The 27776-nt window shown below is 50.4% G+C and overlaps 4 protein-coding genes across 4 annotated transcripts in view; 3 read left to right on the top strand and 1 right to left on the bottom strand.

Moving 5' to 3' along the window:
• The window catches only part of LOC125947999 (protein D3-like), a 348887-nt gene that overhangs the window by 91573 nt on the left and 229538 nt on the right, over positions 1-27776 (top strand). The gene's annotated exons all lie outside the window — the stretch shown is intronic.
• Positions 192-3623, top strand: LOC125947965 (tubulin alpha-4 chain-like). Its single transcript, XM_049673577.1, has 4 exons — positions 192-248; positions 2225-2275; positions 2336-3461; positions 3544-3623. Exons 1-4 carry the CDS (start codon positions 192-194, stop codon positions 3621-3623), a joined length of 1314 nt encoding a protein of 437 aa, XP_049529534.1.
• On the bottom strand, positions 7015-8655 carry LOC125947977 (lipase member H-like). The gene is made up of 4 exons (XM_049673591.1): positions 8275-8655; positions 7905-8156; positions 7415-7840; positions 7015-7341 (listed from the first exon to the last, which is right to left on the bottom strand). The coding sequence occupies exons 1-4, from the start codon at positions 8333-8335 to the stop codon at positions 7118-7120; spliced, it is 963 nt and encodes a 320-aa protein (XP_049529548.1). The 5' UTR covers positions 8336-8655; the 3' UTR covers positions 7015-7117.
• On the top strand, positions 9516-9933 carry LOC125959141 (uncharacterized). Its single transcript, XM_049691949.1, has 2 exons — positions 9516-9546; positions 9641-9933. The coding sequence occupies exons 1-2, from the start codon at positions 9516-9518 to the stop codon at positions 9931-9933; spliced, it is 324 nt and encodes a 107-aa protein (XP_049547906.1).

Genomic DNA, 27776 nt, shown 5'->3' with positions numbered 1-27776 from the left:
CAGCCACCTCCAAAAAAGGCCACAACAAAACGAATCCGCCCCGCAAAAAACAAAAAAAAACAATGGACTAATAATGAATTCGTTAAGGCGCGAAGCGCGGTGCGCGTTTTGACATATTTTGCGTGCCGCTAATGATGCGCTTGTCGACGCAACCCGCAACCGGGGGGAACAATTACGAGTCACACCACGATATGGCACCGCCACCGGGCTTGAAATTAATGGAGCTACCGCGCATCACCAATGGCCAGGTTTGCACAACCTCATCTCATTAGGATCGATGGTTTAAAAACCCATAAACACACTGTCACATAAAAAAGTGACAGATGCAGATGCAGATGCGTAAAAAACCGTGGAACTCGTTGCTGCGATGCGAACAATTCATCACCGTACGAATGGACCGCAACTCGATCGATTGGAACGTTGGATTCTGCATCGCAAAATCTGCCGAACTCGAACTCGTATTGGAGTAACAGGAGTTTCGTCTGGAAACGAGGAAAGAGGTAGAAGCGTGCGGCGGTTGGGGTTGGGATGCTGAATATTCATGAGTGTCGTCGTTTCCTTCCTTTTACTTTCGTTCGTGCGGTTGGTTTGCGGTTTTGCCATTTGAAGGTGAAATGCTAGCACGATGCGACATCTGTCCGTCTGTAGGAGGTCTTCGGCTTCGACAAACCCGCGTCCGTAGTAACGGAACCGCGAATAGACGCTCGGATTAACGGTGGACAAGTTATGTTGCTACGTTAGGCAGATATTATGTTGCCGAATAAATTGTCGGGATTCGTGATGATGATTTGAATACCGTCATCGCCAAGGTTTGGTTGTCGGTTTTTTCGGGCAGGTTCGTCGAACCGCCTCTGCCGAGAGGGAGTAGGATGTGCGGTCTTCAAATTTCAAGATCAAGTATCAAGCCGTCAACCCAGCAAATCAGCGAACCGGCTGTCGAGGAAAAGCGTAACGCAGATGGCCAGAGGGCTGTTCCGGTATTGGCGCGTTGTACTTGACCTTCGAGTGTACTTCAATCACGGGGCTCGAAGGAGAAGAGAGGCCCAAAACTACGTACCAAGCGCGTGTGTGTGTATGTGTATTTACTGCCGGGCTGACCGATTGTTGTACGCGTTTTACGATCGTACTTCTCTCAATAACTTTTTTTGGAGGCTCCAAGAAGCTTCGTTCATAGCCGTTCGTACAAGAAGCGTCCAAGAACATCCGCCATTGTTATCGCCCGGTGCTGCTTAGAGGGTACAGGGGGGGGGGGGGGGGGCATTAAAAAATAGGAGAAGTGAAGGTGGAGAGGCAGCTTGATGTGCGCAGCTTCAGAAACAGGTTCTTCGGCGTCGATGAGCGGGCGCATTAGACAAAAGGCGTTGGTGACCATTTGTTACACTCCTTCGGAGCGTCCTTCCTTACTGTCTTCGCGTAATGTCTGAGGCTCAACCGCACCCCCCACCCTCGTCACCATACCTGCGAGAGAAGCGATTCATTTGTCAAAATCGACCATCTAAATCCGCTTGCCGCGCAGCATCCGACGATAGAACGAAAGACTTGCACGCACAAGCGACGAACCCCGCACGACGATAAACGCTTAGAACTCGCAAACTGCTGCTGCTGCTGCTGGTTCCGTCTTCTCAGTCATATTGGTTTTTTTTGTTTCTATCATCAAATTCCCGCCGTAATGGCCGTTTGTATCGGATTGGATGGTTTTACTCTTTGCGTCGCATCGCGTCGACGCACACGAGCAGCAAACAATCAAAGCAGACATCGATCGTTAGCAACGGCGGCAGTGGCGATGTCCGGTCGGCCGGCCGGCTGACTGGCTGGCTCGGCTGGCTGTCTGAGCGACTGGTAATAAACATGGCAACCAACACAGTACACATTGACGGTGCGCGTATGTCCGTACGTACGGTGACGCGCAGTGTGTTTGGTTTGCAATTTTCGGTAGTAAACCGGTTTTCTAAATTCTCGTTAAGCGGCAGCGAAGGGATTCATCGGATTTACGGTGTGGAGTGAAGGCCCCAAAAAAACCTCGACGTCACCACAACCCATCGAGCGGACAACTTTTGGGACTCCAGCATCATCCAGCACCGACGAGCCCGCCAGCGGCTGGCACAATGACAAGAAATGTATGTTAATGGGGGGGCTGTTGAAGCGGTCACAACGGTAAAGTTCAACGAACCAGGACCGCCTCTGTCTCTCTCTTTGTCTCTCTCCCTTTCTGGTGTCTTTGCAGCGTGAAATCATCCAGCTGCACGTGGGACAGGCGGGCGTACAGATGGCGAGTGCCTGCTGGGAGTTGTACTGTCTCGAGCACGGTATCTTCCCCGATGGCCAATTCTGTCAGTGTCGCGGTAACGATCCCTGCTCCGAAGATGATTGCAGTGCGTTCTTTAGCTGTACCCGGGAGGGCCGGTGCGTACCGCGTGTCCTGATGGTCGATCTCGAACCGTCCGTCGTCGACGAGATCCGGCTCGGTGCGTACCGGGGGCTGTTCAATCCGTCGACGCTGCTCACCGGAAATGAAGATGCGGCGAGTAACTACGGCAGGGGCCATTACCGGTTAGGTCAGGCGCTGATCGAACCGATGATCGATCGTGTGAGACGGCTCTGTGAGAGTTGCTCGTCCGTGCAGGGATTTATGATGTTCCGCAGCATCGGTGGTGGTACGGGTGCCGGCCTTGGGACGCTACTCCAGGAACGGCTAGATCAAGAGTTCAGTGGAAAGGTGTCTCGGTTTGAGTACGACATTTTTCCCTCACCGAAAGTGTCGCCCGTGATCGTGGAACCGTACAATGCGGTCCTTGCATCGCACGTTTCGATGGAGCACAGCGATTGCTCGTTCATGCTGGACAACGAGGCCCTGTACGAGGTGTGCGATCGTGGTTTGCATGTGCCCGAACCAACGTACACCAATCTGAATCGGTTGGTGGCGCAGGCTATGTCGAGCATTACGGCGTCGTTGCGTTTCACCGGAGCGATCAATGTGGATCTGCTCGAATTTCAGACCAATCTGGTACCGTTTCCTCGGATCCATTATCCGCTCGTTACGTATGCACCGCTCGTGGCCGTTTCTCGTGGTGAGCATGAGCAACCGACGACGGTCGAGCTGACGCAGCAATGCTTCGAACCGGCGAATCAGTTGGTCCGTTGTGATCCACAGGCTGGGCGGTACATGTCCTGCTGTATGCTGTACCGGGGCGATGTTTCACCGCTCGACATTAACCGGGCGGTGCAGGAGCTGCGGGCTAAGCGTTCGGCCCAGTTCGTCGAATGGTGCCCGACGGGGTACAAGATCGGCATCAACTATCAACCACCGATGGCTGTACCGGGTGCTGATTTGGCGCACGTCGATCGAGCGCTCTGTATGCTCGCGAATAATACCGCCGTGCGGACCGCATGGGCTCGAATTGTGGAGAAGTATCGGGTGCTGTACGATCGGAAAGCATTTTTGCATCATTTTCTCGATGAAGGTAATTGGGGCGGTTGAGAGAGAGAGAGAGAGAGAGGGTCAGGGTTACACCTTCGCTGACACGGCACGCTACCTTCCGGCAGGGCTCGAAGTGCTCGATCTGGAGGAAGCGATCGAAAACATTGCGACGCTGATTGACGATTACAAGGAAATTGAAAAATGAACGGCCATGATCATCATTATCGTCATCATATGGGCACGCCATCGCAATCATCAGCACGCACCGGACTGTCCCCTTTGAGTTGGCATTCGAATGATCGCGAGACTTGCTTCTATTCGTGATTAGAATGGCTACCCAGAAGCTGCTATCGTTACTACTCCTCTTGACATTGTGGGTCATACCAAAAGGAACATCCGGTCTCTGCACACCAACGATCGAACCCAACCGATTGACTTCGAGCTGTGCCTTCAATCCACTGCTACTGGTTACGCCACACACGGGATGGGTTCTATCGAAGGAAAATTGTGGTGAAGTGATCGCTCTAGAGGCGTTCTCGGTACCTCCCGTCCTGTACTACGACATCGCCAATGAGGAACGGCTTTACACGCTGGCGTTTCTGGAGTTTGGACACCACGGACACCACTGTCTGCGGTGGCTCGTCGCGAACGTATCGGTGAGTAGCATCTTTGGGCACGATTCGATTTGCGTCATCGGCATCGAGTGGCGCGCGAGAAGTGTTAAAGTACCGGACTTCCATCCGATGAGGCGCTCGTGATCGTGGCGCAGGTAAATTGCGCACTCGATGATGGCGACACCTGGTATCAGTGACGCCATTTGCCAAGCCCTGCGCCACGCATTCACTATCGCACCGGATCTTAATGGCCACTTAACCCGCCGTTCGAAGGGTCGTTCGTCATTCGAAAGTCACATTCCGTCCCGACTAGCCCCAATTTAGAATACCGAAGCGGCTGGTCGAGCGTGAGAAATGTCGTAGAAAGCTCTCGCAACGAGTGATCGCGGTTGCAGTTGCAGCGCACACGATGAGCTGCGCGATGCGGTTGCCCCAAAAAACTGCATATGTCGGCTGTTACCGGTGTTAACACGCCAGCGATAAGGTTGTGCAATTGTGTCTTTTGTGGTTGTTGTTTTTCCCCGTTTTGACTGTTTGCCGATGCATTACGGTTGTGTTGGCTGAGGTTGTTCAACATTTGCCGTAGCAGTTAGGGCTAGGCCTAGGCCAGCAGCAGGTTTTTCGGGGTTTTAATTGCTCTGCGAGTGTTTTAAGCGATGCTGTAACGCCCTCGCGGGATCGACCCCGCGGAGAAAGTTACACAGGAAGGGGGCGCAAAAGTGCTTCTGGGCTGTTTGGGCTGTCCACGGTGTGATTACGCTAAAGGGCGATACCAGTGCTGTAATTTTTGATGCCAATTCGGGGCTGTCAGAAGGAAAAATGATTTATGTCTTCACCATCTGCTTCAACATCGGCAATCAATTCTATTTCCAGCAGAAGCGTTAGACTCACGCCCGGTGAAGCATCATTACAGACACCTTCCCCCGAAAGTACGACGCAAATGGCAGCCATTCTCGCGGGGGAAGGGGATTGTTTGAACAAACAAACGTCACCCCGAGACGGTCAAGCATTGCTAGCATCCTGTTCCACCACGCGGGTTAGCAAAAACATATCGATCTACGTTGACGTTGATGCCGACAATGAATGACGCGAAGGTGCTGCATAGAAAATGGGCGAAAGCAGCACAGAGAAAAAGTATCCACCAGAAAGGTACTCCACTGGATGCTGTGCTGCCATGATTTTTCGGTAACAGGCCAGGCCGTGTACGACCTTCATCTCAATCTCTGCGCTTCAATCGAATTCGTATATTAATAGCGTACCGCAATAGAGGCCCCTCACCCCTTTTCTTTCCTTCTTCGATCGTAGTTGAGGTGGTCATGACTTTGATTTTTGGACGCCATTTTCTTGCTCTACGTACGAAGCAAGTGCTCTACCACCATCGGGCCGACCAAAGTTCGACCGTTCCGAAATGATGGGTTGCTTGGTCCGTGGTGGCCACCAATAATTACTGTACTCGCGATCCCGCGATCCTCGGTTTGCGATGACGCGAGAACTCGCTACGGTACACATCATATTTCCTGTTCTGGCAGCCGCATGTGGTAGGGACGGCGTTATGACGAGTTTCGGCTATGGAGTACCATTGCACGGTTGTTGTGCGCGCGACCCTGCAAATCTGACTTGAAGGCGTGGAGCAGTCGTTTTTTTCATATTTTTTTCTTTCGGTTGTCTTCTCTCGTGTATGTGTGTGTGCTGGTACTCGCTTTCGTTGGCGTCACTGGCTCATGCGGTCTCTTACCAAGAGGGCCTCTGTGTGTACCGGGTGGCTGAACAAGTGCTTCCGGTTGAGCGATGATCGTGGCCCGAATTCCTTCACGCTGGATCGTTTTTTTTTGTTTCGTAAATTTTCGGTAAAGAGAGTGACTCCTGCTTGTGCCGCTTTCCGACGCGAATTTTATTTACATCCTTTGCGGGGGCTAATGTCAATATTGGTCGTTCTACTTTTGTGCGAGACATCAACGAGCTTGCCATTTCTGTCGGCTCTAGATGTTGTGTTTCGCTAATGAGTTGCCGGACGTGGTGGCGGTATGCATTTCGATGAAGTGGTGATAACAATGACACTCAATTAGTACAGTATGTGTTATACACATGCCAAGGTCATACTTTCCATTAGCAAAGCTATGCGGTTGTGGGGAAGATGTGCTGCGCTTTAAGTGTACGACTTAATCATTCACTTGTAAAATAACTTAATTATTTTCTAAATTACTTTACATCAATGAGCGTAAAATGGAATCGTATAAACGCTAGCCTTTTCTATAACGAAAGATCTTTAATAAGGTTTCGATTAGACCACCCTTATGGCGTCTGCGGTGTTTCTTCCTTCTTGTATGATATGCGGATTTACAAAACATTCAAAACATCATTGTGAAGAATCCCAGCATCACCAAAGACGCTTGCATACAAAAAACCGGCATGCCACGATGGAGACGCTTGGTACGGGTATATTTCGCGGGATTTGGAAGCGCCAATTTAGTTAAGGTGTCCTTTCCCTTGTCAGAGTGAAACATGAGGGTGCTGACCCCAGTTATGGACCCCTAAAATCGTGCAAGTAGTGAGCCTTGTATGACAATTTGTTCAAATCTGTACCTGTACGTGCATTTTCTGCCTCGATTGACGCGAAAGTTTCACAGGATATTTAGAAAAGGGCCTGCTTTTAAAGAAAAATGTGAAAATTATTCCATCACATTTGCTTGATTTAAAAAAAAATTGTTTTTGACCACCGATTTTGCCCGTTGTTCGAAAACAGCTTAAAAGCTCGAAAATGGCTTAAAAGCTCAAAAATGGCTTAAAAGCTCGATTTTTGACAAGTTTCCGTTAAAGACAACGGAAAATTTGAGCAATTCACTGGTGTGGTAAAAAAATGCGCGGAATAACCGATGGAGAGGCAGTAAAATCATTTTCACATTCTACCCTGATAGCTGACTCTATCTTGAGAATTCGGTGAAAGTTTCGCATAGATCGAAGCGGAAACGACAAAGGTACAGACGACGAGTAAATATTCTTTTCCCTGTCTTCGTTCATTTTTATGTTAAATTGTTCGTGTGCTTTTACGGGATCAGATCATTCCTAATCTGCTTATAGCCCCCGACTATCGGCCCATTGCGAACGGGGACTGTGCATTGGTCGAGAGCATAAATGTGCCCCTAGCATCGCTGGGACAATCCTCTCCCGCCACAACCTGCAGGTTTTTCTCGCAGTAACCGAACGCGTAGTAAAAGTAACTCTTGCAGCTCCGACCCCAGAACTTGGTTTGGCTGCGGATGGATTCTGCGTAGTAGTCTAATGCTCGATGGTGATTACATGCCAGGAAATCTGTAATACAAAATACAGGAGGTACAACACGCTGTTCGCTGCTACTTGATGGCATCCTTCGAATCGTACTCACCTCGTTTCCAACAACCGGGCTGTACGCTTCCTCCGTTAAAGTAAAAGTCTGCATGTCCGCATGTTCCGATCTTTCCCTGCATCAAGGCGTTAGTGTGGAAGACGTCCACGAAATCGGCGTCCGATGGATCGAGTCTATCATCTACCGGCTTTCCAAAGATCGAATTTACCGCAGGATCGAGGCCTGTGATGCGTTGTATACGTAACGGTTTAACCGTGGTTGACACATAATTGGCCACATGGGCGCCAAGTGAAAATCCTATCAGATGTACATCGCTCGCACCCGCCTCGGTGATTCGTTTAACCATCTGACCGATGCAATTGCCAACGTGGGGTGTGTTGGAGACGACGGATGGATACCATGAACCGCTCGCCAGTTCACTCCAGTCGACGTAGATCAGATTGTAACTTCCCCGAGCGAGGTACTCTGGAAAGTATAAACAAAAGTGGTTGAGTTGGTTCCTTTCCAGGTGGCAAAGCTACGATCTTACCGGTTTTCATCTTCATCAGTTGCGAAAGGAACATATTGGCATTGTAGCCATGGATGATCACCTTTACGGGAAGCGAAGAATTGAAGTACGAGCCGAGGTTTGACTTTTCCAAACTCTCTTCGATGCGCATCTGCTGCCCATTGTTTGGGTTGGAGCGTGTGTAGAGGTAGAAGTTGATGTCACTATCTGGGCAAGTTCGTTCGGCTAGCGGTATAGGAAGTGATCTGGCGGGAAACGGTTGTAATGCTAGCACTAAAAAGAAGTAGAACATCGTTCTAACACACTCATGGTATAGCCTTAATTTGGTGAAAGGATCGTTTGTGGCCGGCCAAACCCCCTTAACGGATCGATATTGCATTGTAGTGCTCACCTGCCAGTATTAATGCAATGCATCTGTTACGACTTTGCCACGACATTAGCCACAGAGCCATTATGCTAAACAGTTGGGCTTCTTTTATGAACCAACTTTAGCGCAAACACAACGCGAGTATGAAACGCACAGTTTACAGCAATGGAGAAAGGGCTTGTTTATCAGTAGCGTGTCGTCGTGTAACAACCGGCGACTTCACTTCGACTCGCTCCGAACGATAACGCGCGTTAACCACTGAAACATCCGTCCGGAAACGATTTCACACTCGATTTCAGCTCGGATCGTTATGGATTCTTAATATTTTTTATATTCACTTTATTTATTCTCTCAAATATCCAGGTCCTCCAAAAAGGAGTATTGATATTCTTGAGGGTTTCGTTGTACAATCCGTTCTACGTTTTTTTTGCGATTTTTCACAAGAATTCAATTTTGTTCTGGAGAGCGACCCGTCGAGTCTTGATGGTGAGCTTGGACTGACCATATGATGGCCCTAGAAGCTGTTGCGCGTATGAGAACGACAGATAAGGCACATCGGCTTGAGGTTTTCAGGCATTGAGCGACACGACACCCATCTATCGAGCATCGTACAATCGTGTGTTGTTTAAAATGAGATAAAACAAAGAAAAAAATATGAAAATCTAAACAGTAACCTAAGCTATTAACCAGTAAAATTAAACATCTTCAGTATTAAAGTTTAACGTGTTCATAAAAAGTTTAAACATGATAAACTAAACATATTTAATGTAAAACTAAACAAGTCCTATTAAAAATTAAACTTCAATGGATAATTATCAACATTCATGTAAAACTTAACTTGCCAGAATATTAAAAAAAGTCAATCATTTCCAGCCATTAATTTGCATTTAATTTCTTATTTTTATTGGAACTGATAATGATACTAAAAGGATAAATATAAAAGACATTGAATTTAGTTTAATCATTTCAGAAGAATTAAATTTATTCGATTCTTCTCAAGATACAGGAGGTGGACCTTAACCTTTGACCAATCTTAAGTAGATAGTGTTATATGATACGGTTGAAAATGTGTGTGGAAGTCGCAACTAATCAAAGAGATGGACAAAGGATGCTTGATCTATTCGGTTTATTCTCGGTTTCGTTTAATTCCTTTTCGATTGCTTGTCCCATTCTATCTTCGTGAAGTCAATATTACCTATTTCTAAAGTGTGTTCTGTATTATGTGCTTCCCTTTCGTGTTCCAGGGCGCGCTGCTACTTCAAGGCATGACGTACATGGATGGTGACACCGCGATGGGTAAGCCGCCGACTGGATCAACACCTTCGTCTGAGCTCCACCATTGCTGCACGAGAAAACTACAATGTTGCGTCTTGTTTACTTCTTGCTGCAGATTATCAACCTCCCGTTCCGCGATCGTCCACCGTCGATGATGCCGATGCCGACGACGACGATGATGATGATGATGATGTTGATGGGCAACCGACACGCTACGGGTTCTATCTCTACGAACAGGTTTACGGTACGATCTATCCACCGGTACCACGCACCGGTGCGAGGAGTAGCGAGGATCCCGATCCCTTCGATCTGGACGTTTGGATCGCTTCGATCTCTGCCGACGGTGCTCTGTGCGGTCCAGTTGCTTCGATTGGCTTCGGTGCCCGTGCCCGTGCCCGTGCAGCTTAGCCCTAACGGCACAACGGCAGCACCCTCTATCGGTTCGGACCATCAGCAGCATATGCTGCGCTCATTGAATTGGAATAAAAGAAATGCCCTCGTTGATCACCGAGTCCAAGTCCACCGAACACGGGCCAACTGGGGGTTTGCCAAGTCCGCCCAGTTGGTTTCGGGTTTTTATTTAGTAGCTCAGCTCAACGGTGGCGGCTGCTGCTGCTGCTGCAATTGCATGTGTGCCAACACCAGCACCACAGCATATCTTTGGTGGGGCGTACCCACCGGAGAGAATTTATAAAGCCACCGCGAGCATAACTTAACAACGCGTTCCACGTAAATTGTTCCAGCATGCGGAACACGCATGCTGCATGCACCGGACCGCGCGCATGCACCACGATTGCCATTGCGGAATAATAATAAAAAAAGACACCTTCGTCCGTATCCGTTTCCCGAAAATCCCTGGCGTTTTACGGGGATTTGCATCCGCATCGGCAGCGACAAGCTCCAGATTCCTGGACCCGAGACTGATGCAGATGCCCTTCTGGTCTTTATCGTAACACGCGCACCCTTCAATGCAATGCGCATCAAGATACCGGACTGGCTGGCGGGCTGGCTGGCCAGCCGAGGATCGATTCTTAACTCGACACCTTGACCGAGGGGGTGGGAGCGACACCAGAGTTGTCAACATTATGTGCCGGGCGCGCGCATAAGTTTGTCGCGACCGTGGCGCGCGCGCGCGCTCTGCGGTCTGGTCGGTTGTCATCGGGTTGTCGCATAAAACCCGGAACGGCCAGATAAGATTGCAAATGGGGTGTCCTCTGTCTCTCTCTCTCTCTCTCTCTCTCTCTCGCGCGCGCGCTCACCTTCTCTTTCCCTTGTCGTGTGTCGGTGCTATCGCGGTGCATGTTCAAACAATGCCATTAATTCTGAAGACCCCTTTTTCTTTGCGAGTTCCAACTCGCAGGAACGCGTGTCACCCTCGCGTCTCACAACCCGACAATCCACTTGCCGCCCTACTTTTCGGTTCCAATCCAGTTCCAGTTCGATTGTCGATTTCCAGACGATCATCCCGAGCGGCTGGCGAGCGGCAGGCGAGTGTGATTGCCAGCACAACGCCACGTTCACGTTGCAGCGAGTGACAGTAATTGCGTGAGCGCCCCCTCAAATGAAGTCATTCCGGCGGCCATCCAGAGGCCAGCACGCAGCACGCAGCACGTGGCGCACTTGATGGGGGCACTACTTTTCGGCGATCGTCCGCGGCACCGGACCCACGAACAACAACCCACACACGAGATGACACATTGAGATGAGATCGGTTCGGGCCGATCGCTAGCTACGATCGCTGCGAACGCTTATCTTAATGTTGCATTGCATTTGCAGATGGCTGTGGCTCGTGAGGTTTCTTTGGCGAGCCGGGTTGGTTCTGATTTCGATTGTCCTTACAGATGCCGACGATCGAGATCGAGCCGGCATTTACATGGAAATGTCTCTATTCGTTGGGTGTGATGCGCGTTGCGTGATGCCCAAAATGAACGCTTTAAATTCGAGCATTCGTTATTATGCAAATACCGGAGCTGTAGTCTGGAGCCTTTTCTTTTTTGAGGATCCGGATGACGATCAGTCGTTCAGCACATGAGTCATGATCCTGGTTTATCTAGAAAAAACACTTATTCGCTCATGAGTCAAACCTAGTTCGTAGCATAATCCTAGCCAACATAAGCACGCCTTCGTGGAAAGAGACACTTTACTCACCACGATTAGGGCCCTTTAGCATCCATTTCGTCCGAAAAACAAAAACACACACGAGCAAGCATATGAGTTGTTTATGACCTTCGCCGTCTTTGATTCTCTTCAGGCAGCTTCGGTGACTCAAGCTCAGCACCTCGTTGGCGTCGCCGCGAATTGACCTTAACCTATCCTGGCGCCAACTACAAGCGACGGGGTTTTCGCACAGTCGCCACAAAAGCCTGACGCCTGATCCACCTGTCCACCGGTCTGCTCACCTTCGCCAATCGCCTGGCGCCTTGTCTCATCGTACCGGGCGCGGTATTCACTTCGTTTCCGGCCGGCGCTTGCTGCTCGCTCCAACAGAAGCCTCTGGAAATGCGAGGCTCTCGACAATTAAAGACTCCTTGGGTGAGGCGAGAGTTTTATTAAACGCGCGTGCGATCGTTTGGCTACCGATAAGCTTTAATCGTCTCCCCCAAAAGTGTCCCCTACAGGCAGCTGCTCCTCTTTCGGCGAGTGAATCAACGGTAGCCATAAGCACGCGCCCCGAAGGACTGCAACTTGGATGTCACACACACGCGGGGTGCGCTGTTTACAAGCGCGTAATTAGCATGGATCGACGGACTCGGTGAGCTCGGTAAGCGAGCTACGGTCTCTTCAGTTCGAAGGCCCCTCTGCCTTTTTGTTTCAACATTCAACACTCATCGACAGCAGCAGTAACAGTGCGCCAGCTAATAGCGGGACATTTAAAGATCTCCGTGTAGTGAATAGGTGAGAGATAGAGAGAGAGAGAAAGGGGACCGAATTCACCCTTCAAACGCCATTTAAATGCTTGTTAAACGTCGTCCCGGCGGTTATTCAGCTGATTCTGGTGTGCTTTGGTGCCGCGCCACTGCCGGCTCGAGTGGTCCAAGTAATTCGGACTTGACTTGAACGCTTGTCGAGCGTTTCGGGACCGCTTCTCTGATGGTGCTGCTTAGTGCTACTTTACCGCCTGTTCGACGCCGACTTCGACGACCACTTCACACACAAACACCAGCGAGATGGCGCCGACATGTCAAACAGGTCGGAAAACGGACGGGAAAGGGACATGATTGTGAAAAATGGCGCCGAAGCGGTGTAGGACTGACTGGCGACGTAGTTTTGGAGTCTCTCACTTTCGTTACCCTTTGATTGCGTTCCGTTTGGGGTTCGCTCGCGATCAATCATCAGGAAATGTGAGGTTAAAGGCTCACGCTGAGCCTTGTCTTCTTTTTCGGATTCACTTAACGACTGAACGATACGATGAGCAACATACAAATCACGTACTTAGTATGTTTGCTTAAGCGTGCCTTGATGAGGCGATCAGTGTTGCAACCAACTATTAGGACGCTCGCGAACGGATCCCACGATCGCTGGGTGTGTGCGCTAAGATGTATGCCAATTGACCGATTAAGTGATTTGCGACTCTCTGATTAAGACGTTAAGATGGGTGGAAACAGAACCCCATCATCAGGATCTACGGGCCTAAATGGCGCAAACCTTCCTCCTTACCTCACGAAAATGGTCCATTTAATTTAATAATAATTCCCCCAAAAACCCTTCCTTCAGCCAGCGATAAAGACATAATCCTTACGAGCGCGCGGAATTGTCGCCCAATTAATGTCCCCTAAGTGCCCTCATTTCCCAAAGTATTCCGGGCACCAGCGCCAGTGGATTGGCGCCACAACAATTGTTGGGTTCCCTCGCTAAAAAGGACCGCGGCGCTTAAGTCGCTGGCGGTGATGCCGTGATTGCCGGTCCGGTGTGGCTTTTGTGTGGACATTGTACCCCCCCAGTCACATTGTTGTAAGCGTTCTTTAAGCGGAAAATTATAATGAATTTCCCCCGGGACTCCCTTGTGATGATCGTGGTGCCTGCCTGGTGGCGCATAATATGCGATCATTTGCCTTCCTCCGGGGTCGTCGGGAAAGCGGTGAAGAGGGAACGCGGTGGGAAGGGGGTATAATGTGCTTGATCGCTGACCGTTCATTATGCAACATCATGTGGCATGTAATTTAGGGCCTCGAACCCGGCCCGGGTAACCGGCCGGGCAAACCGGGCAGAATCAACCAGTTTGTTTGATAACACGCTCTCCGCTCATCGTCGGTCCGACTTATCATTACCTCCCGGGGGGGTGGTGGTACAAGAGGAGGGGAAGGAGGGCAGAGGAAAGGTGCCGATCGATCGGTAACGGCGACACCGTAATGATTGTCATTATGCCGCGCACGAGATTTGCGGCTTGCGGCGCGCAAGTGACTTCATTACACGCGAGCGCGCGTCACTCGGTAGCAGGTTGCCTTCGCCATTGGTAGCCGCGGTTGTGGTCGTGGTCGCGGGGTGATGATCAGTGGCAGGCTGATTTGTCAGGTGTCAGACAAACAGCGGCCAAGTGGTACCAGGCAGTAGTGTTTACTGGCACGGCTAGTCTCGGGTCTGATTGATTTCATGAATGAAAGCGACGCACTTCGAGCGCTCAACCACGCGTTGTAGATGCAGTGCTCTGGTTGTGTGCACTACGCTGTCAAGCGACATTTTGAAGCGTCTACTCTCGCGATCTCGGAAGGATCCTGAGCACAATATGGTGCGCCCTGCGTCCCCCCTTGACCATTGGCTAGCGGATGCGACGCGACGCGACGCTCTCGGTGCCTGTCGCTGTCCTGTTTCCGAGACAGCCGACATGGCCACCGTAATTTTCATTCGCTACAGCAGCCCTCGCCCTTACTCTTTCTGCATCCGGCCCCCGCCCCCCGTTTTTTTTTTTGCTACCCTGTTGCACCCAATCCAAGAGGTCTCTGCATCAACAGCCGCAACCGGTGGAAAGCATAGTGTACCGGCCATCGGAGCAGTGTGGCCATAAGGTCCGCTCGCCGCTCGCCGTCGCCTGGCACTTTCGAAAAGCTCGTGCTCGCATGTTCATTCACTTCACCTCTCGCGCCAGCCAGCCCAGTTGACCCTCTTCTCCGCCATCTCCACTCGGTCGCTGGTCGCAGCAAAATCAACGCGCGACACCTACGCGAACTTGAATCCAGTACCTTGCCTTCTGAGGTCCTCCACTTCCTCGCTCGCTCGCTTCATGGTTGTCTCGGTCGGTCCTTGAGAAGGGGGCCAACCAGCCAACCAGCCAGCCAGCCAGTCAGTTGCAGACACACCGACACACAGACACACAAACAGGCGTGCTGGTCTGGGGCAACAAATTCATGAATGAAATCGCGACTCACTCTCGAACGTGCCGTGCCTCCCGTCCTACCATCCCCGACCCTTCCACGTCCTGCAACAGCACCAGACTCAACGTTGACAAATGGCATCGCGAGGCTCGGTGGATGGTGGCGATGGCGGGGTACGGGGATACGACGCTGTGGAGTCGCGTTGCGCCGTTTGTGTTGGTGATGATGATGGTGATGATGATGGTGATGATGCTGCTTGGTTGATTTCAGGTTCGCCTCGTAAGGTGTGTGGTGAGGTTGTGGGGAGGGGAGCTTATTGGGAGTTGGAAGAGAAGGGAAGGGGGATTTTGTCCGGAGCTGGTTTTTGTGAATGGCACAGAACAGTGAAGGCAGTTATACACCATCACGCTGGTGCGGTTTTTGGAGCCAAAATCCCCTGGATGGTTCTTTAGAAGGGCACTACTCTGCATTAGCATTTGATTTGTTTCTAATGAGGAGTTGGTATTCATGATGAACTGTACAACAATTTAACTATATTCAATGTACTTTATTGTCTTTGGGTACTCAAGATTGTTTAAGATAATTTAGTTCAAGAGAGCATATGGCATTACATTTGAAAAAGTAGAAGGCCTTGAACGAGCAACGATATCTGTAGTAGGCTGTGAGAAGTTGTCAAGCTGAGTAGACTAGGAAGCTTTAATGAACTTTTTAATTTTGTCTTTATTTGCTTTATGTTCTAACTAGCACTTTATGTAAAATTCTATACTAAACTATAGAATGTGTTTGTTGCATGATTTTTTTTAAGACGCTCCGTACCTTTTTGTTAATAAAACAGTCATACTGACCATAAGAAAAAAAACTGAAACAGAATTCCAGGACATACTTCTCCGTATGTCCAGCATCATGTGACATGTTTTCTGATAATGATATGATATTTAGTTAACGGCCGTCAAATGGAGGTAAAATGTGTTCCGGTTTAAACAATTCCCAGTTGCTGTTCCGTGTTCCGAGGTGGCGAGATTTTACGACGCACCGATAGTGACATCGTTCGATTCGATTGCACATTGGATTCGATTGCTTAAAGTACCAGATGATGTAGCGGGATGTTTAACGTAGACAATAAACCTGGATACGATCCTGGGATCCTGGGAATTATCGGGTGACCAGGGTGCTCAAAAACACTTGTTCACCGTATTCCCAAGGGTACCCCCTCTAAATAATTGATAGCCTATCGAATATCACGTTTTATAGCGCATTAAGTGAACGTCAAATTGAAGCCAACAGCCCATCGAAATGACTCCACAAACTCGCGCACATGTATTTACGTGTGTGTGCGCGCGCGCGTGCTCGCGACAATTGCAACAACAATTGTAGTGTTGTCTGTCGCACTTGGACCATTGTAGTTCTCTGAAACATCTCGTAACAAATTTTATGAAGCACAAAACCAATTTCGTCCCAAAAAAGGCCACGGCATGTTTATGTGCGCTGCGCTCGTACATTGCGTCCGTGATCTGCATTGCGTGTGAATTCGCGAAATGATCGCGCGCGTAGAGCGGTCATAAAAGCCGTGGCCATTCCCGCCGGTGTAGGTAGGGAAAGGGAGGGAGGCTTTTTTAGTATTCTGTTTAGTGATCCGGTTAGAGATGGTTTACAGCAGTATTACGACTTTATGCGACCATCAATGTGATGGGTCCTTCCAACGAGATGATCATACGAGAAGGAGCCCGTAGACGACGATCTTGGAGAACTCTCACATGTTCACGCACCAGACGACAAGGATAAATTGGGCAACGCCCCTTGGCGTCAAACCAGGTGACAAACCAGGGACTGGGTGTGCATGGGTTCGTGGCACACATGCACCGATGATTAATGACAAACGAGTCTCTCCGGGCTGGCTGGCGATTGGGGATTTGCATCGAAGACCGAGATCTCAACCGATGTCCCGGTCGGCAGTCGGTTCCTAACGGCCCCTTTTCGCCCTTAGCAAAGACCTTCGTTACAGCAGCAACAGCAGCAGCAGCAGCAACAGCAACGCATCTTAAGATGCGTACGAAAGTAGTAAACTATCAGAGATTAGTAACAAGGAACAGAGAGCGAGAAGCGTTACCCTCGTCTGCTGATAAATGAACTCCACGGTGTCGTCGAACGAGAATCCTTCCGACGTCCGAAGTCCTATTCCCCAGTTGATCGCGGATATATTTCCTCCCGTGCCAGAATTTATGATGCAACACCACGACAATCGCAATCGGAATCGGAATCCGATCGCCGAGAGTGGCGCGCACATCGATTGCGCTTCGCCACGATTCGTTAATTCAATTCAACTTTATGACGGTCATAATGCAGCACCGCAACCGCCCGACTCCGGGGCTTTTAATTTAAGTACATTGTCTTGGGGCCGGCGTACCTTTGGCCGACAGCTGCTACAAAGCTCAAGCAACAAAAGACCATCCTTCGAACCGTTTGCAGTGTCTGTGTGCGTGCGCGTGTTCCGTTTCGTTAGATTTCCTTCCTCGGGGACCGGGAGCAGGCGGAATCGTCATGAAATCGGGGACATCGGGGCGGACCCCGAGGACCCAGTAATTGGATAATGCTCACCGGCTCGTTTATTAGGCTCGATAATTGTGCTTTTTCATTCGGCACAAGTCGCCCAAGGGTGCGAGGTCCGCGAGTGGGTCCACGATGCTGCTGCTTCTGTCTGTGCGGATTGGCGACCATCCCGGCGTTCCTGGCAACGGCAACACTCCGGAGAACCAGATGACAGATGAAGACAAAGGCAATGGAGCGGCAGCGGCAATCTCCGAGGGATGTTCTCGAGGTGTGTTGTCGCCGGGACTTTTGATTCCACAGCACACCAACCCGCCGTTGGCAACTCGCGGTTCGCTCGTGTTCTAGAGCGAGTGTCCGGGGCCGGATGCAATCCTGGCTGGCGGATTTCATCCCGGACTGCTGGGCCCTTCGGTACGGTGGGAGTGCAAAAGCTGTAAACATGATTGCGAATTATAACGAGTATCTCACATCTTCATCATCATCATCATCGTCGTCGTCGTTCGTCTGTCCACCGCCGCCACCATAATCATCATCCTCACCAGAGCATCAGGAACTGTCCACCGATGGGCACAAAACATTCTACATTCGACTTCGGTGACGCGGTTTAGCGGTTTTGCGAGCTAGCGGGGTCTTTTCTGCGCTGCTGCTGCTGCTGCCGGTCGATGTTAGGTCTATAAACATGCCTGTCGCCAAGGGGCCATGCATGGAGTTGCGCTCTGGCACCCTCACGAGACACACCAAGAACCGTGGTCGCTCTCTCGCGCACGATGTCTGCTCGCGGCGCGGCACCCGCTATTTTCGCTATTTATCTCTGTTCTACGCTTTAATGTGATTTACTTGGCAGAACGAGTTTTAATTAAGCGATGCAATGTGCGACGAAGAGACAGGGACGGGGAAAGGAAGGCGGAGGAGGAGGAGGAGGAGTAGGTGAAGGGGTGAATGATGATTGGGGCCGAGGCGAAGGCAAGGGTCCCCTCGTCCGCATCAAAAGCTTCCGTTGCGAATCGTGTCTCGCGATGCCTTTCTCGATGGCTTTATTTATCATTATCCAGATCCTCTTTCTCGATATCGAGGTTTGGCTCTGTTCTCGGTTTGCTTTGAACGCAAAAAAACAAAACACCTCGAAGGCATCACCAGAGACCAGGACCCGGAGGATTTGAGCGGTAATGTGTCCGATAATTAAAATCATTCTCTGACTCACGGCGTCTGACAAACGCTTTTAGTAAAAAAAAAAGTGATCGCAGGAAGCTGTTAGAACCCATAAATGGCCGCGTCTTTCGATCCGCAGTAGCTGTTGAAAAGAACTCAACCAGACAGCGTAAACACAAGCAACAGAATGGAATCGCGTTCTCGAGATGAATCACGCCGCTTTTAATAACATCTTGCATAAGCTCTGACGCGCGGAATCGGAAGCAGGATGTCGTCATCTGCGGCCTCCCCTCCCTGGAGTCGAGTTCCGAGAAGTGTCTCTCGAAGTGAGCCACCACCGGAAGTCGTGATTTAGTTTGTGGTTTTTTTAATTCAACCCTCCACTCGATGTAGGTGGATGAAGTCTGGACGGGCTCTACCAGCTAGAGCCGCTCGCTGGGTGGTTTGACTCATCAACGCGAAGATCACACACGCGAGTGCGCCGTCCCGGGGACTCGTGTGGTGGACACGTAATCGTGTTTCGTTTCGTTTCACTCGCGGCGATGCAGCATCGTCGGTTTTTTTTTTTAACGATTGGCGACCAGGAGATCGAGTGACCACACCTGGTGTGGCGTGTGGCCACACACACACACACGCACACACACACTAAACGCGGTACGCAACTTCCGGTCCCATAGTAGATGCCCAGTAGATGTGTCGCTGAAGTCGGGGCCGGCGGCTCGGGATTCGCGGTGGGGTCACGCCTAAAGGCCGGCTAATTTATGAACACCTCGGACCATAATCGTCAATCAATGGCCCCGCGAGCCGCCGGTCTAGGTTGATGTGTGAGGGATTCCGATTCCCTGGGTCTTAATGCCGTTGGTGTGCATTGCTAGCTCGTTAGACATTTTCGGGGGGCAGGGGGGCAGGGGGGCAGCGCTCCTCCAATCAGGAACGGTGTTGGGACCATTCGCCGTTCCCGTCGAACGTTTCCGATCATGATGATGCTCATGCTGCTGATGATGATGATGATGTCGCCAGAGGGGGTTTCCCGTCGAGACCTCAAAACTTGAGTGCCCATCTTCAGACTGGCATGCTGGCTGACTGGCTGGCTGGCTGGCTGGATGGTAAGCATTAAGTACCAGAGCGCTCCTCGGGGACTCGTGCTTCGGGGTGGGCTGGACCAACCAACCAACAGATCCAAAATCCCAGCATGGCGCTGGCGCGGGAGAAGCATTTGCTTTTGCGCCGAGGTTCGAGTTCCGCCGTCGCAAACCACACTCACGGCAGATGATTGACGGCACGCGCACGAACGCCCACACGCTGAACGGTCGTCGCAGCATGCAGCAGCAGCCGCCCGGACAGGCCAGTCCCAGACCCGCTGCCGGTCCGCGTCTTCCCGTTCCCGTTGCGATCCGGAACATAACTCTTGCTCGTGCTCTGCGCTTGCTCGCTGCTTTGGTTGGATTTTTTTTGGGGCTGTCTCTTCGATGCAGTTGACCTCAGGCACTTCTCGTCCCCCCACCACCCCTGACACCCCGCAGTAAGGACGATGCGCACGCGTATCGAATCCAATTTGGGCGCGAACTGTCTTTTAATTGGAACCCATAAGTTAAGGTGTCGTCGATGTGGCCTTTCAACGTATCGCCCAGCCCCCATTCATCGATGCCATCGAGTGTTGGTAGTAGTAGTAGTAGTAGGCTTCGACTGAACCGCCTACCAGGATCGCGCACTGCACGAACCGTGACGAATCGTTGACGGATTGTCCTGCGGCAATACGGTAGCTGTTGCTGCTGCTGCACCACAATGGGATGCAGATGCTAATTTCCATTTTCGATCGATGGTGGGTGTGTGTGTGTGTGTGTGAGGGTGGTGCTGGTCCATAAAAGGTGAATTTCACACCCGCCCCCATACACTAGACACCTCGGAACGGCTCGTGCAGGGCGTCAAGTGAGCAGAGCAGCGATCCGGGGAAGGCGTCTTGCAGTTTCGCTTTCTTCTCGTCGGCATGGAACTGGACAGATTTATCGTCCATGTCTGGACCACGGCCGGACACCAGCGCCCGGGGCTGCTCATGTTGGGGAAAATTAATTATAATAATATCTTTTTATTACCCGTTTTTTTTTCGGGCTAGCCAATTTCTGTCCAAGGTCTGCATCGTGGCTCGTCAGTTGCTGCTGCCGGTGGTGGCAGTAGTTGTTGTCCGGTGGCACACCCGCTGCTGCGGAAAAGTGAAGAAAACAAAAAACACTCTGGCACGATGCAACGCCAGATGCACACGCATACAGTTTTATTGGTCGTGCTATAAATAGGAGATTCTGCTGCCCGTCCTCTCCGTCGTCGCCGCCGAATGGTGAGGGCCCCGGTGCGTGGGCCTTTTTTCCGCGAGCGAATTGAAGGAGCACCTGGAGCTGATCGTCGTCGTCGTCGTCGTCGTCGTCGTCGTCAGAAACGTGACATTGTGTTCTTCTTTTCGTTCGATTTGTCTTGATTTTGAAATGGAATGGAGTGCAAGCCTGGTGCTGGTGTTGCTGCCGTTGCACCGCGTTGCAGCGTTGTCGTACTGGAACAGGAAATGAGTTGCTGCTGCTGCTCGTGATGGTGATGCTGCCGCTATGGTCCGAGTCATTCCGAGCTCCGGACAAGCGAACCGGAAGGTGGGGCTAGCCACGGTAGACATAATAATAATTTTGTGACACACCTTTTCTCGCGTTTCTCAACACCAATACCCCAGGAACGAACGAACACACGAGGCGTTCTTCGCGGGGGGGCTCTTGTTGTTTGTTTGTTTGCGGCAGCGCAGCTGGCTGCCTCCCCAATCCTGGCTTGTGTCAGTGTGAGATCGCCTGCGGTTTGCAGTCTTTCGATTATTGTTTCATTTGGGTTTTTTTGTATTGTTTTTTCTTGCTACCACGACTCCCCTAGGTTGGTGCTAATGTTGGATCGTTCGCTATAGTCCAATCGAGTGTCGTTTGTTAATATTTATCACGCGGATATACCAGTTAAAAGCTGGCCACACGCCACAGAATGCGCCATGTCTCAGCCAAGAAATGACGTAAAACGGTGCCATTTTGCTGGGTTTTTTTTTAAATTGCCTTTAAGGAGAAATATTGTGGCAATTTACTTGTTAGTTTTTCAAAGGAAATTTTAAGCATTTACTTTGACATTTCGCACAATTTTTTGAATGATGCTGCAAGTCACCTCATTTGCCCTATTGTTGCGCAACACAGTCCTTGCAGCTGGTTTTTTATACATTTCTGATACATTTTTTGCGCTTTCCTTTATCAATTGTTCAATATAAATCGATGGATCTCATTCTCGATTTCAGATCCTATGCCAACATAATTTTATGGGCAATTTTATCAGTATCTGTAAACTAAAACCTTCCTGCGGCATTACCTCTATGATTGACAAAATCAAATTTGTATCCTGGGTTTTATCAACAAGCCAATAGCAAAAAGAACGCTTTCAAAAGGTCCTCGTTCTGTCTACAAGCGACAGTTCAGTGACTAAAAAGTATCAGTCAGATTCTAACTGGAACATATTTTAGGACCCGTACCAGAGGTCTTTATGAATCGTGTAACCTTGAGCTGTGGCTGCTCGCCTTGTCACCTTCTCCGTTTTGCCAATCATCCATTAAATTTCAGCATTTCCATAGACCCATACACACGACACGTTACAGTGTTCGTGTTTACCTGTTTGGACACGCTTTGGCATTGCAATGGCCGGTCGGAGAGTGAGCACTGGATGGTGAATGAATTGCCGTCGACGATTGCTGACTTGCGGAAAACCTCATTTGGACTCCTTCGGCCACGAATCCTCTGTGCACCGCGGTCAATTACTGTCAAACAAAGTCAAACGCTCGTGGTCGTGGTCGTGGTCGCGGTCGCGGTTTGCGTGATTTCTCGTCCTAATGGATCGGTCAACTGGTTTGACACCGAGCTGCCACACAAACACACTCACACACACAGACGCTGGACCTTAGTAGGGTTAGAATTTGATCGACAAAGCAGCAGCAGCAGCAACGGCAGCAGAAGCATGACATGCGCAGTGCGACTGTCGAACAGCGAGTGATGAGTGGTGCTCATGGAGAAGAACGCAAAGAACTGACTGCTCGAGAGGCGGTGGCGACGGCGACGGTGGTGGCGGCAACGGTGGATTAGGTAGCATGATTAATGAAGTAGTATTATGATGATGTTCGAAGCGACTGCGGACAGCTTCAGCCGAGCGAACTGTGACGACGGTGACGGTGGCCGTAGCGTGCAGCACGTGCAGTTCAGCGACGACGATAAGCGACCAGACGAACGGGCTGATTGTTACTCTACGGTAGACTCCGGACCCGGGGGGTTCGTCGCTTATGATTGAAGTCTTTTGTACTGCGCGCAGCTTCCACGGCACGGCACGGCGTCTCGTCCGTTCCTTTTTCGATGAGGGAGACGCGTTTTGGTGTAAGCTTTTAGGACGCGTCAGCTATCTCGACACCTCCCAGTTGCCGTTGTATCTCTCTCATATAGCCCCCCACCCCCGCCCTTCTAACCCGCCATTGGTTGTTTCATTGCGCCAGTGTCGTGCGCTAATAACATAAATAAGCGACCGGAAATGACACGTACACCCGGGCTCGTTTGTCTTCCTCTCTCTCTGTCTCTCTGCTCGTGCTCTTGGGGAGAGGGGATGGAACCGAGAACCTACCCTCCCCCAGTTTTTTTTTGTTTTGGAGTCAAGCTGCTGAACGATGATTGTGCGCGATGATCGCACCGAGACGGTGCCAGTACTGCACCATTGAGCGCAGCGCCGGTATCGTTAGGCAGCACTTCATTCATCTCTTGTCTTCCGCTCTCCTTTTGCCCTTTCCTCCTCCCCCTCCCCCCTTTTGTGCTTCATTTCATCAGCAAGATTTATTGTAATTATATGCAAGAAGGAGGACAATTAACTTTTTTTTTCTTCTCCCTTTTGATCTCCACCCTTCTCGAGTTCTCGCCCGCCCGCGACCGCGACCGCACCCGCGTTCATGATCGGTGGTTGATCACGTTCCCTTTTGGCGAAGAGCATCGGTTGGAAATCGACTTCGCCGAGAAACCCCCGCCGAGAACACGACACGGCGCTCGCCCCGTTGTGCCAGATGTTGTGCCATCATGTTGCCGTTGGGTTTGCGGACTAACTCCTTCCCTTGATGCGCCCTCACCCCTTCCCAACTCACAAATTTTTCGCTCCTACGTGTGCGCTCTCTCTCTCTCTTTGGTAAATGCACGCGAAGTGAAATCAAATGCAAACGACAGTTGAACAGACAGACGGAGCGTGTGGATTGGCGGTTATAGGGGTGTCCCCAGGGGTGATGGACGAACGAATCAGAAATGATCGATCTCCATCCTAAGTCAGACGGTGATCCCTTCTCCTTCCGCATCCCCCTCCCAAGTGGTGCGCTGCATTTGCATAAATCATGGCAACGTCCGCAGTTTGCTCGCTCAAAATCGAAATGACATTTCATTGCTTGGTTTGACGTTTCGGGCGCTTCATACGTTGAAGCCTGCTTTGATGCTAGATCTTTTATTAAAATTGCTACATTAACTCTATTCTACATCGAGATGCAGTTCGATTCTCTCCTCAAATTCCACTGCAATGTTTATGATGTTCCATATCTCAATGGGCATCAATAAGTTTGAACGATTTTTGAAACAATCGCTCTCACATAATAGCTTGACCCCCGGTCATCGCTTTCCCAGGGTAACCTTCCCCTTTGAAGAAGCACCTAAGCCTGCCTGCCACCCCTCGGTTGGTGCTCGGTTTTTTTTTCTCACGCACATTTACATGCACGTGCAATCTTAACCTCCTTTTTTCGAACTCAACCGATCCTACCGCCGGCCAGCAAAGGATGGACAATTTCCAAAAGCGGCGAAAAGCACTGCACTTGTCTCCTGGCGGATGGCCATAAGACAAACGGAGACAGTTCCCATGACGAACCCTCCGGCTCCCGGCAGTTCCTCGGTTCCATCCGTTTTAGACTTCGCTAGACCTTTACCGTAAGTAGCTCGTTCTCTTACCCCCATACGCTGTGACCATCATCCACCATCCCCCTTCCCATCACCGACATAACGCCGAAACGAATGTGCGTAACCAATGCAGTGCCCGGGAAGAGGGAGAAGGGGGTGTCAAGCATGATCTGTCGGTGTGTCCATGGCATCGAGGTGAAGAAGCCACTCGATTAACCACGGCTACGTGCGCCTGCTGTCTGCTGCATCCGTAAATGCTCTGTCCACGACGTACAGACAGACGGACAGGAAGTACTGGAATTCGGTGGAAAACAACGCTGGAAGCTGAAGAGGAAAACAAACAAAACCAGCATTTTCGAGCATCACACTCCGGCGTCGCTGATGGTCGCCATTGAGGATCGAATCGCGCGCCAGATCATCGGAAATCGGTTGCTGCCTCGAGAGCGTAGCGTCACACACAGGCACAGAACAGGGGACAATGGAGCAGTTCGTTTGTAAACTGTTATTGTTGTTAATTTAGGGCCTTCAGACTCGCTCACTGTTTACATCATCGCTCCGTGGTTGCTAATAGGCCATTTCCTATTGTGTGTGTGTGTGTGTCGCTGTGACCGCTGGTCACTGTTTCAACTTTGAAAAGACACACACGCACACACAATGGGTCACAGATTCCGACTGCGCTATTGACGAGGTTTCGAATTATAAACTTTTCAACAAATAACCATCATAAACTATTTCAATTAATTTATGTGTTTACTGCACAGCAAAATGGGTCGCTTTGGTACAGTAAATACAGCATAAACTGTAGTATGTTCAGCATAACAACGCGGCCTACTTGCGATAAATGCTTTCCCTCTTTTCCCCCTTTTTTCTTTTGTCAAAAAAAAGGAATTTCCTTGAAATCATTGACCCGATTGATCGGTCAGATGACCGTGCCACCGTTTGCGAAGGGGCCACGACAGGTTAATTTACATCCCCACTCTCGCTCTCTCTCTCCCCGCCGAAACCCTCTCTCTTTTCCTAGCGATCAAGCGAGGAAACGAACGTCCCAAAGAGGAGTGGCGTCCTTCTCTTGTATGCCGGCCAAAACCGTGGACAATCTTGAGACAACGCGGCGACGACGTCGGTCCGTGGCGTCGGTTTCCAATCATCGGACCCATCCTTCCTCCCGTGGCAGTGGAAGGTGCTCGTTTAACTTTAAATTATGCGCACACGAGTAATTTCGAAATTTATTGGTATAATTTAAATTTTCAATTGTTCTATGGATGGCCATTCATCATTGTCAATTGCATCATTAGAAAATGCCGCGAAGGGGGGGGGCAAGTCTTGACGCCATGCCATTATGCTGCTGCTGCTGCTGCTGTTGCTGTTGGTGGCGGACGATTCTGGCTTTGACCTCTGACTCGCCTCCTCGAGATGCTCATCGCGAGTTTAGCGTTCAAAACGCTGAGTAGGCCAGGCTTCTTCTTCTTCTCCGTGGAGTGAGATTGAAGCATCCGTTAGCATTGGGAGTGGTGCTGCTGCTGCTGCTGCTGGGTGCTCTTAAACTGTCCACCCCTACACTGGGTGGGGTGAAGCGTGTGAACCGAGTGCGCATCGCGATGCACGGACGTGATGATCGCGTTACGGTTACGCTCGATCGCGTTGCCGATGTGCCTCGCGCACCACAAATCACCATAGTCCGGTGCGTCCAGTGCGTCCATTGCGAGCGTTTTTCTGATGAGCGTTGAGGAGGATGTCAAGTGGAAATCGGTGGCCGAAGCCGAAACCGCGCGAACAATTGATTATGGTAATGTTATGTGGGAAAACATCGGCTACCTGCTCGTATGGGTGGGTGTCTCACCGAAGGGCGCTACATTTGAAGTCGAAGTTGGAGTGCTTAGTGTTCGTCTGAACGCCCAACGAACACACTTGATCGATGATCTGCTACTCGTGGCCTCGCAAGGATTTTTTTGGTGACTTTCTTGGTGACTGCAAAAATAATATCAACAAAGGTACCGAATGTACCGCAACTTGTGATCAAAGTAGCAGTGTTAAGGCGCTTGTACACGTTCGCAACTTTATGTTGATAACTTTAAAAATAAGGTGGAAATAAAGCAGCTATCGTAGCCCACTACGGTTAAAATGATAGTAACTTTTCTTACGATTGAAGTTCCTCTAATCCTCAGCCGGAAATTCGTTTGCTAAGAACTGTCAAAATGCGTGACGCAGGCGCTCTACATATCCAAGACCCCCAGCTTGTTGCGATGTTAGTTTTTATTAAGGAGTAGCTATAAAAGGTGCTATTGAGGCCTCCAAATGACAGCAAATGCAAGGTTTCTTTACTGTGAAAGTTTCTATCATGTCTATGCTCCTTTATCCTTAGCCACAGCAACCTCTGTTGACCTCGCAACCATCAGAGGAGAAGCAGAGTTGCAACGGGAACTGCTAACTTCGCTAACAGGATCATTCGTTCCGAAGTGTTCGCTAGTGGTCACTACTACTACTACTACTATTACCTCAGGAGGGATGGACCACGGTGGCAAATTAGCTGTTGTCGAACACGCTTGTCTACAAGCCTGCCTGTGCCACCAGAACCGCGGCACAGGTGTCAGGTAGGTCTCTGTGATGCAACCTCGGGAAGGGAAGTGTTTCCTTCGTCTCTCGCTTCCTCTGTCTCTCTCACTCTCTGCTTCTTTGCACCACACGTTGTGCACTCTAAGTGGCATCGGCATCGGCATGTTGCAGCAGTGGCGCCCCCTCGGATGCGCACTGCGCCCGACACTCCGAACACCTACAGGGACAGGTGTTTTCGCGAAACGAGAAATGTGTTCTGTGGTGGCCATCGTGGAGCAAAGGGAGGAAACCAGGGATATGGGTGTGCTGAGCCGAGCGGGACCATCACGCGGTTGTCACACATAAAACACTCATCGCGGGTTGGGGTGCGTAAGGCAGGCGAATGCGGTTACCCTTCAGTTCGTCCGTTCCCCGGGAACGGAACGGAACGGAGCGGACGATGTTGAATGCAAATGGGTTTTTGCAGCCAGCCAGCCAGGAAGCCAGCCAGGAAACTGTCGTTCTCAAGTCAATCTTCGGTTCGGTCGGAATCGCGTTGGTGGCCCATGAGCGGAGCTGTGTTGAAAGCTCAGCCCGACGATCGCTTGTGTGCAGTGCATTGTTTACTGTCCATGGCCACGACGGGACCGGGGAGTTAGTTAATCATTTAGGCAATTGAAACATATTTTACTTCGTTTATGGTGCATATTACAGCTTTTATGTTGATTGAAATAAAGGGCAATCAAAA

This window comes from Anopheles darlingi, chromosome 2 (genome assembly GCF_943734745.1).
Source record: "Anopheles darlingi chromosome 2, idAnoDarlMG_H_01, whole genome shotgun sequence".
NCBI lineage: Eukaryota > Metazoa > Arthropoda > Insecta > Diptera > Culicidae > Anopheles > Anopheles darlingi.
Note: the sequence above shows the minus strand (reverse complement) of the source record. Positions and strands in the feature narration are given on the sequence as shown.

Coding starts and splice junctions, on each gene's coding strand:
- LOC125947977 (XM_049673591.1), bottom strand. CDS start 8,335: ATGGCTCTGTGGCTAATGTCGTGGCAAAGTCGTAACAGATGCATTGCA. Junction 8,157..8,274: donor CATTGCATTAATACTGGCAG/GTGAGCACTACA, acceptor ACTTCTTTTTAG/TGCTAGCATTACAACCGTTT. Junction 7,841..7,904: donor ACTGATGAAGATGAAAACCG/GTAAGATCGTAG, acceptor TATACTTTCCAG/AGTACCTCGCTCGGGGAAGT.
- LOC125947965 (XM_049673577.1), top strand. CDS start 192: ATGGCACCGCCACCGGGCTTGAAATTAATGGAGCTACCGCGCATCACC. Junction 249..2,224: donor CGCGCATCACCAATGGCCAG/GTTTGCACAACC, acceptor GTGTCTTTGCAG/CGTGAAATCATCCAGCTGCA. Junction 3,462..3,543: donor GCATCATTTTCTCGATGAAG/GTAATTGGGGCG, acceptor ACCTTCCGGCAG/GGCTCGAAGTGCTCGATCTG.
- LOC125959141 (XM_049691949.1), top strand. CDS start 9,516: ATGACGTACATGGATGGTGACACCGCGATGG. Junction 9,547..9,640: donor GGATGGTGACACCGCGATGG/GTAAGCCGCCGA, acceptor TTCTTGCTGCAG/ATTATCAACCTCCCGTTCCG.